This window comes from Anolis carolinensis, chromosome 6 (assembly GCF_035594765.1).
Source record: "Anolis carolinensis isolate JA03-04 chromosome 6, rAnoCar3.1.pri, whole genome shotgun sequence".
NCBI lineage: Eukaryota > Metazoa > Chordata > Lepidosauria > Squamata > Dactyloidae > Anolis > Anolis carolinensis.
This window is the reverse complement of record NC_085846.1, coordinates 59716125-59726528: the sequence shown is the minus strand read 5'-3', so window position 1 is coordinate 59726528 and position 10404 is coordinate 59716125. Positions and strand designations below refer to the sequence as shown.

Below are 10404 nucleotides of genomic sequence, written 5' to 3'. Positions count from 1 at the left end.
CCATAAACCTTGGAAATGTAGCTTTCATGGAGACAACTCTCAGAAATTTGCAGCTTGAGGATTCTAGGAGCTATAGTTCACAAAGTAACATTTATAAGTCCAAGATCTGTTTCTCTTTTCCCTTTACATTTAATGGGATATCCTTTGCTTAAGAGTCTAGGTTCAAAGATGTGAACATGGCCAGAGCTCCTATTTGAATAATTGACATCAGATCTGGTATCTAGGCACGTATTGGATACAACTTACCACATTGTACAAATATAAAATACAGTTGAAATGCTGCTGTATAGGAAATAATGTTTGGCCTCTTTGTGAGATTGTGCATTGATTTTAGATGTTGTTCTTTCTGCATGTTTCTTTTCTGTTTTATGCTCTATATAGCAGCTGAGATCTAGTCTAAATATATGAAGAATGTCCATTCAGAGGCTGAATGATAGCTGCCTTTGAAATAGAAAAAAGGAGATAAACCTTTTCTAAAATGAATGCCAAAGCCAGTTCTAACCCTTTTCGGAGATGGGAAGCTTGCAAATTTTTTTTTGCAACACAACCAATTTAAATTATGATTGTTACTTGTGAAGTCATATTTTCACTAACTTTGTAATGTAACTATAACTGCTTAGTTAATTTGAGAGATACAGTAAATATGTTCTTAATAAATGGTGGAGAAAGACTATCATAAGGTTCAGAGGCTGTCATGTGCTGTTGCTTTGTGCTTTGTTGTTAGTGCTGGATAATCACAATGCAGATGGAATGGGGGGTGGAGGTGGACAGTGCACTTTATTTTCACACTACAGTGGAGTCATAGACTGGAAGAGCCCATGCATGAACATACAATCAAATTACTCTCAAGAGATAGCCATTCAGCCTCTGTTTCAAAAACTCCTGAAAAGGAGACTCCACCATATTCCCAGGCAGTGTATTTCACTATTAAACAACTCTTCCTAATTTTCTTTCTAATGTTCACGTGCTATCTATTTTCTCGTAGTTTGAATCCATTGCTCCATATCCTAATCTCTAGAGCAGTAGAAAGCAAGCTTGCGCACTCTTCAATGTGACATCCTTTCAAATATTTAAACATGGCTATCATGCCCCCTCTTAGTCTTCTCTTCTTCAACATGCCTAGCTCCCTTAGCTGCTCATAGGGCTTGACTTCTAGACCTTTTACGACTTTGCTCACCCTTCTTTGGACATATTCCAATAATTAACACTCATACGTTGCTTCAAAAAATATTTTAAAATCATTCTGTAGCCTAATTTTGAAAAATTGAAAAGTAAAGGCTTTAAAAAATTAACTATAATAACTCAAGATTGAGAGGAGACTCTGGAAGTATTACAAATTATTTCCAAATTTTGCACATTTATGAATGTATCAGAAATAATAAGTCAAATAAGGAGAAAGGAAGGATTTCGTGTCACTCTTATTGTGATGACATTCCCTTTGCTTCCTTGTGACCACTGTGATAGCCATTTCTGTGTTTGTGTGAATGTGTGTGTTTTTCAAATTCTCTGTCAAACTCATATTCATCAACCAGAGGCTTTTGTCTTGCTGTATACTATGAGGATACTATTTGGAAAAAGAATGGATACATCCCACCCCCTATTAATTTTATGTCAGATTTTCGTCTACACTTTAAAGAGCCTTTAACTTTTCCCCAGCCTCAGAGCCACAAGAGATGTTGGATTGCAATTACCATTATTGCCTGTCCTCATGGCGGAAAAGTGATAGGAGTTGTCACTCAATAACATCTGGGAACCCAAAGTGGGTAAAAACTAAAGAGCATCGTCCACTATGTTAAAAGTATAGTTGGCCCTCTGTATCCACAGATTCTCCATCCATGGATTAATGGCCCTTTGAGGATGATGTGATCCTGCTTAAAATGAGTGTGACAACCCTGACCTAGGCAAGTGCTGAAAGTGATCCACTAAATAGATTCAGCACCTTGGATAGCTCAAGAAAGGTTTTCTTGTGTGGGTGATATTGACCCCTAAAACCCCCCAATTAAATCTCAGATAATTAATTCTAAATGCAACATTGCAACCATAGTTTGCATTAAGATTTTTAAAATCATGGTCCAACTTAAATTAAAAGTCAGGTTTCTGTGTTTACTTGACATAAGAATTTCTCAGTATTAAGAATACTTGATTTATGGCATGTATTTGACCATAGTACATCAGCTGACCGGACAAATTGACTCAACTTTGCTTATAAGTGTGGTCTTGTTCATCCTGGAAAGAAGTGCCGCACGGTTCCGTCCTAGGCCTGGTTCTGTTCAACATCTTTATTTAATGACTTAGATGAAGGGTTAGAAGGCACAATCATCGAGTTTGCAGATGACACCAAACTGGGAGGTATAGCTAACACTGCAGAAGATAGGAGCAGAATTCAAAATGATCTTAACAGATTAGAGAGATGGACCAAAATTAACAAAATGAGGTTCAACAGGGACAAATGCAAGATACTTCACTTTGGCAGAAAAAATAAAATACAAAGATACAGAATGGGGGACGCCTGGCTCGACAGCAGTACGTGTGAAAAAGATCTTGGAATCCTTGTGGACAACAAGTTAAACATGAACCTACAATGTGATGCGGTGGCAAAAAAAGCCAATGGGATTTTGGCTTGCATCAATAGGAGTATAGTGTCCAGATCCAGGGAAGTCATGCTACCCCTCTATTCTGCCTTGGTCAGACCACACCTGGAATACTGTGTCCAATTCTGGGCACTGCAATTGAAGGGAGATGCTGACAAGCTGGAAAGTGTCCAGAGGAGGGCAACTAAAATGATCAAGGGTCTGGAGAACAAGCCCTATGAAGAGCAGCTTAAAGAGCTGGGCATGTTTAGCCTGCAGAAGAGAAGGCTGAGAGGACACATGATAGCCATGTATAAATATGTGAGGGGAAGTCATAGGGAGGAGGGAGCAAGCTGGTTTTCTGCTGCCCTGCAGACTAGGACACGGAACAATGGCTTCAAACTACAGGAAGGGAGATTCCACCTGAACATTAGGAAGAACTTCCTCACAGTGAGAGCTGTTTGGCAGTGGAACTTTCTGCCGTGGAGCATGGTGGAGGCTCCTTCTTTGGAGGCTTTTAAGCAGAGGCTAGATGGCCATCTGTTGGAGGTGCTTTGAATGAGGTTTTCCTGCTTCTTAGCAGGGGGTTGGACTGGATGGCCCATGAGGTCTCTTCCAACTCTATAATTCTATGATTCTATGATTCTATGTGGTATCATTTCAACAAAGGCCAAATGTCTGTTTTTGATAGATACTTACATATGCTGCAATGTGTTCTATCTGTAAATGTAGTCCATAGTATAGAATTTGCTTTAAAATATAGGACCAGATGACAAAACAAGGAGCACATGACAAATTATTTCCTTGCTTATGGCAAAAAGATGAAGGAGGAGGTGGTGAAGAAAGTGGAAGAAAGGAAGAAGTCTAACAGATATAGTTCTGAGCCTGTACTAGCTCCATACATATTTCCTAACTGCCTATTTTATATTGACTCGTTATTGCCAAATTATATCCCCTCAATTAAAATAACATACTCTTCTACCAGTCTACTTTTATGAGGTTGCATCAGCAAGTCATCTCAAAGATGCAGCCTCTTGCTCCATAGCCCCATAGGAGCTGGAGTTACTTTTCTTCTAATTGCAAGACAGTTTTTAAAATTATGTAGATATTGGTGTTTATTCTGCACAAAATTCCTGTGTTTTTGTTTTGTACAGAAAATAACATTTTTAGAGTATGGAAATGTTATTTTCTGCATCCTGTTTTCTGTGCAACATAGCCCTGTGAAAATTTTGCTCAGAATAAATTCCCTGTTGTTGTTATATATTTATATCCTGCTTCTTCTCTCCCAAAGGAGATTCAAATTTTCTGTACAAGAAACCACATTTTTGATGTAGAAAATAATTATTCTGCATGGAAATTTGAAGGAAATTATTTTTTCTGTGCAAAAGAAATATGTGAATTTTTTGCATGGAATAAGACCTAAACTGCAAACATTTTGGTCCAAACAGTAATTCTCCAGGCAAGGGACTTTCCCAATTCAACTTACCTGAAATCCGTTTTACTCAACATGTTAGGGGAAGTGTCTTCCAACAACACTCTACCACTGGTTCATTGTTCTCATTCTTTTGAAAAATAACTTTAGTTCAACAGAAGTAAAGTTTTTAATGTTCTTAAGCTGCTATACTTTCATAGAATCACAAAATCTTTTCATACAGAGCTTCTGTTAACACGGGCCCCATGTCTACTTGCCTTTTACAGGCAAGTGAAAACTTTTGCCACCCAGCCTTTAGGCTGCTGGAGATAGTGTGAGTAGGATTTTGGGGGGCTATTTACTTTTAACATGTGGTTGTAACTGTACTTTTATTGTATTTTAATTTTTATGCTTCATGACACAAATGATTTAATTTTTTTTAAAAAATTCTATGCTGATGTATTGTATTTTATATGTTGTGTGGCACCATTGTGTGCTGCTTTGTAAGATGCCTCGAGTCCCTATGGGAAATTGTTTTTGTTATTATTATTATTGTCATATTTCTGTGTATTTGCTTTGTTTTTAATTGTATTATATCATGTTTACCTTGAGTTCTTATATCAGGAAAAGGGCAGGATCAAAATAAAGTAAAGAAAGAAATAAAATTTCTCTGAGGATTATTCCAAAGGGAAGAGAGTACTTATGCCACTGAAATAACCACTCCAAAATCCACTGTTTAGAGCTTTTACTTTACCTCAAATGCAGTTTTTCCAGTGTTGGATCCTAAGTTAGGCATGCTGCAAGTAAAGCATGGATAATTTCAACCCCCATTGATTTCACTGGATCTCCTCTAAGCATGATTAAGCCTGCATCTACATGGTAGAATTAATGCAGTTTGACTGCCTCCATTCAATGCTATGGTATTGTGGGAGCTGAACTAGCACAGACACTGCAGGTTTTTTTCATCACAAGGCAAAAATAGTTTTTTGCTCAGGCTTTTCAATTTGTTGTAAACCTTTGAACGGTTAAGGATTAAATTGTAGAGGAATTTATTTGTTCTTTTACTATGTATTCTCTTTAACTGCTTTGTAATGTTATTGATTGTACAGTATCCCGAAATCACCATAGAATGATCAATATATTTAAAAATAAAATGCTTAAAAATGGATCTTAGATCAAAAAAACAAACTTTTCAAATCCTAAAATTTCCATCTGCTGTAATCCTAAACTTGCACTGAAATTTCAGAGTCCGTCCAGCAACCATCCTTGGCAGGTTTTATCCCCAATGACTACCAAATGAACAATTTGGTGGCCACCTTCATAGATCAATCCTCTAATATTTAAATCTTTTTAAATTTGAATGAACATTTCTCATATTTATTATTTAACTTTGCCCCCAAACACTTTTACTTGGGATAAATATTCCAGTGGATTGAATGTGGAGGTTCATTTATGTTATGCTACATCAACAATTTAAAGAAGTAATAATATAATAATTATGAGGATTCCACAAAAATAAGGCAGCAAATATCCACGAATATAACCATATAGTATTGGTATGCTGTAGCTGATGTTATGATTGAAAACATGTATGCTTTAATTCCATTTAAAACAAATCATGAAAAACACAGTTGTACATTTAACAAATTTTACATGTGAAGGCAGAATATTACAAAAGAAGTGCAGATATCAAATGAATTTTATATCCAAGTGATGAATGCAAAATATTGACCAAAAATACTCCACGTTTCAGATATTACAGGTAGTTCCTGCCAGGAAATGTTTCAAATTTTAAGCTTGAATAATTGTCAATGATTACCATTTTATTTAGATGCACTTTCTTTTGATTTTTTGCATAGCTTAAAATATTGCTGCACCATCTCCAATGCACCTCTTGATGCCTGTGACAGTTTTATTTTTTTTAAAAACCCAAATAAATAAAATTCAAGGGAGTTTAAAAATTCACCTTTTCCCCATCACATTATATATCATTTCTAATTATCATAAATACATTGGTTTATTTACTCTGATCTGAGTGGCATGCAATGATATAGTTTACTGTACAATCAAAATACCGTTGTAGACTTTATGCAGTGTGTGTTTCTCAGCTCAACAATATCATTTAGACACACTGCTGGATAAAATCGAACAAATAGGGGAGGAAGGGAAAAAAGACCCCTAAAAATCCAGATAAAACTCACAGTGCTTACCAAGATCCAAATGGAATTAAATACTGATAAAATTATTATTATTATTATTATTATTATTATTATTATTATTATTATTTTAAGAACTAAAAAGTCCCACAATAGTTGACACACTTTAGAGCCTAGCAAACACATTTTTAAATAGAGTTGCACCGATCAGACAGGTCACAAGCGTCTGGTTTATCTTAATTAGACAGAGAGGTGAATGACCACTGTTTATTTTCATTTTCCTCATTAATTATGAAAAACTGCATTTAATTCATCTTGCATGGCGAGAGACTGGCTGCGCAGATGTAGATCATAAGGAAAGTGGCTCTCCGTGGGCAACCTGAATACTGAACTCTGCCCAAGGGGGCCCCTGGGTGGCACTGCACAATAATGCATGCCATAATTGTAGTTTTTGCCATAGTCCAAAGGCTCTTCTTGCTTAAGGGAAAATATCCCATTATAGTTAATTGGGGGAGGACTTAAGGGACCTTCAAACTGTGGGCTGGAACACTCCGGAGAAGTGCTTTCATAGAAGGACTCATAAGTGCTGCAATAATTGTAGGGTTTCATGGACTTGGAGTTGTCAAGTGTCCCATGACCCGGGGGAGTGTTCAGCTCTGGGCTGTGATACGGAGGGTAGAAGGAGGAGTAGGGAGATCGGACATGATGGGCCGTTTCCCCAGTTTGACCCATCAAGAAACTTCTGGCGTTCAGCTGTAGGCATCCCGCTACCAAGTTTGTTGTTGGCTGGGAGAGACCTTTGCAGAGGTTTTGAACAAAAGTCAGCAAATCAGGCCTCTTACCAATTCGTAAGATTTCAGAAAGAGCCCATATATAATTTTTAGCCAGTCTCAATGTTTCTATTTTAGACAGTTTTTGTGTTTTGGAATAACAAGGGACCACTTTCCTTAAATTGTCCAGAGCATCATTGAGGCCATGCATTCTGTTTCTTTCTCTTGTGTTAGCTTCCTGTCGCCTGAATTTGACCCTTTCCACTCTTGTCTTTGTCATCTTTTTTTTCCGAAGGCCTCTTCTCCTGGGTAAACCATTCTCATCCTCTTCTTCTCGGTCCTCATCTGCCTCCTCTTTCTCCATATCTTCTGCAGTTGATCTTTTAATACTTTTTCCTTGATGTATAATCTGTTTCACAAAGCTGTCTGGCTTCTTAATTAGCTTTGGATCCTCACTTTCTCTGGAAAACTTTCTGCACATCTGGGACTCTGGCATTATAACAGACTCATCAAATGGTAGCGTTAACATGGCGTTATAATCTTATGTGACCTGAAAGAATACCAGCACAAGGTTTTAAAAGCTATCCATTTGTAAGTTGCAACTCAAAATAATTATTCACATAATTCACTTCACTTTATTTCTTACTTAATTATTTCGTAAATTTAGTTGTGTGTATAGCTAATACTCACATTGCAAAAAAAAAAAAGCCAATTTGGCAAAGGGAAGGATGACTTACTAAATCAGTGTCATAATTTGGTCCTACACTATGATATTTCATTGTAACTACCAAAGAAAATGCTGACACTTAACAATTGAGACAAACATATGAATTTAAATTTACCTCCCTTTCTCCCATTTCCTAGCTTTTGAACACAAAGATTGACACTATTTGGAAATGTAGAATTTGTTTAAAACATTTTCAAAAATATACACATTTCAATTATCCAAATAGTTTCAAGCACCAAAGGGAGAAAGATAATAATATATAATTAAAATTAATTTGCTAGCTGACAGAAAATTATAACAAGACTACCTTTAACTTTGATGCTGTAATTTGTTTGCACATATTCTACTACAAATCATTGCAATCAAGTCTGAATTGACTAAAAAGAATTAAAATAGAGAAGAAGGCAAATGAATCATTCAGTGACTTAATTAAAATGAGGAGAGGCTTTTTCTAACCATCAGTAGAAAAATGTGTGATATACTGATTAGTTCTTTACTATTAAATGAGAATAGGGTAAATACTATGCTTATTCACGGAAGGTGTGTGACAATAAATCTCTGGCTTGTTTTTATAATAACACCCAACAACCAATTTCCCAAGCTTAAAATTAACCTATATTTTGTTTTTCTTGTATTTTTTGTATTTTTTTAAAAAACCTAACCCCGCTCACACTCTCAGTGCAGCATCTGTGTTCTTAAGGAACAGACGTTTCCCTCCAGCTAATATCTGACAGGAACGGTCCACGGATTCTGGCTGCAATTGTGCACGTGTGTTCTGAATCCAGAATGAAACAAGGAGGGAGAGAAACAATTTGCTCCTCATTGTATTGTTTCTGACCCTATAGTTACTTTCCCAGCAGAATATTTTCAAAACTCTCAAACTAGTACACAAGTATAGAGAAGTGAATTTACAAACAGGGAGATGGAGATTTTTTTAAAAAATTACATCAAACCTAAATTAAGCCCTAACCAGAAAATTAACTTTCTGAGTATTGTCTACAACACTATTATACATCATCAATAAAAGTATCTAACAACATTTAAGAAACACTTAATTAGAAGCAGCAGCAAATACAGCACTCATACGAATCAAGGCTTTAAAAAAAAATCTTGGATCTTTAAAACACTTGCATGCACACTCAGCAATACCAGTTCAAGATACAGATAGAGATATATTTGCATTACCTTGGCCTTCACAAAAATCTCATTCAATACTCAGTTTTCATTTTTTTGCCTTCCAGATCTTTTCAATCTGAATGTCGCATCGTCTCCTGGAGTCTAGATCTGTGTATATCTGCACTATCTCATTGATCTCTAAAAAGTGACATTGATGCCAACTGCCAGAGCTGGTACCCATGCCATCTGCTGGTGACGTCACAGGGCAGAGAATACCATGTGATCTTTTCTCCTGGGACCTTCATTCTGCACTCATCATCTGGCATCCCTGTAAGTGGGTACCAGCATTCATGTATCAACACAGAAGGTTAGGCTGATAGGGGAGAGAAAGGGGGGGGGAGGATACACGCCAGCATTTCATATGCAGTAGGTGCAGTTCTGTGAGTTTCGTCGAACAGGCAGAAATGTCAACATTTCACTTTTATCCCCATCCACAGGTATAGCTGTTTTACGCTTGATCATAAGCTGATTTTTTAAAAGTGAAGAATGGATTTTTGTCATGTCAATCGGAACGTCACATGTAGACATGGATACTTTGAAGATAGGAGTGTCCGTCGATAAGGAATTGAAGAAGAGTCTTGCCGCTCTTAAGCAAAGCAAGTTTGGCTCAGGTGTGAGGGACTTCAGAAGTACTTTTGGAGTGACATTATTGGAAGCTCTTTCTTTGTGTGCCTGTGTGTGTTTGTGTGTGCGTTCCAGAAATATATCTGAATTTGACTCAATGTGGTCTTAGTTCCCTTTGTGGCTAGATGCATGAAACAATGCCATTGTTGTTCTTTTGTGACTTTGAGGCATTTCTGAAGGAGAAAAGATACTCTTTTTGGAAGCCATTTCCAGCCTTCTTTTCTTTTCTCCTGCTTAGATCCCACATGCACAAGTTGATTTCAAATGAATCAATATTTCAATGTTTATTTAATATTTTCTTTTACTTAAAACTGGGTTTGATAGTACTATTTGACTTGAAGAAATTGTTTTGCTATATCTCTTTTCTTAATTTTTTTTTCACCCTTTTCTTTATTCCTTCTTTTTTTTTTACTCTACATTTTGTTTTGCTTTTAGCTGCCCATTTAATACTTTCCTCTCTTCTTTCTTTCCCCCTCTCCTGATCCCTTTTTGTCTCAACAGCAACAAGCAGGTAGGAATCGGTTACTGATCTAACAATATTCAGATTCTGCCAGCATCTAGTAAATCCCACCATATATTTGTTTCAAGAGTAACACATTTCCAAGAAGTCATCATACCTAATCAATAGTTAGTTTCTTGCTTAATTTAGGAAGTAAAAAGAAGGTAGAGTGTTTTTTCACTGGTATACTATTTTAAACTGGTTTTCTCTTTGCCATACTCACACATTGTTGTTTTTCTTGTGATTTTTCTCACTTCAGGTGAAAACAGAGTAGCACATTTTGTTGCCAGAATTAAAGTGATCCTTGGCAAATCGGCTATTATTACGAGTCTATGTCAGCATTTCTAGCATAATTTTATTGTCCTTTCCTCTGCTCCAAACCAAAAACAGTCCACAAATCATCCTCTTTGAATTCATAATGGACACAAGTTTGACATCAATATTCCTTGGTGTGGATCCTATTATTATTAT

The 10404-nt window shown here is 36.5% G+C and overlaps 1 protein-coding gene across 1 annotated transcript; it reads right to left on the bottom strand.

Annotated features, from left to right (window-relative positions):
- Positions 1 to 5554: 5554 nt before the first annotated feature.
- On the bottom strand, positions 5555 to 8970 carry neurod6 (neuronal differentiation 6). The gene is made up of 2 exons (XM_008112819.3): positions 8820 to 8970; positions 5555 to 7457 (listed from the first exon to the last, which is right to left on the bottom strand). The coding sequence occupies exon 2, from the start codon at positions 7434 to 7436 to the stop codon at positions 6423 to 6425; it is 1014 nt and encodes a 337-aa protein (XP_008111026.1). The 5' UTR covers positions 7437 to 7457; positions 8820 to 8970; the 3' UTR covers positions 5555 to 6422.
- Between the last annotated feature and the right edge of the window lie 1434 nt (positions 8971 to 10404).

Bases quoted from the DNA above. Each gene is read 5' to 3' on its own strand.
- neurod6 (XM_008112819.3), bottom strand. From the start codon at position 7,436: ATGTTAACGCTACCATTTGATGAGTCTGTTATAATGCCAGAGTCCCAG.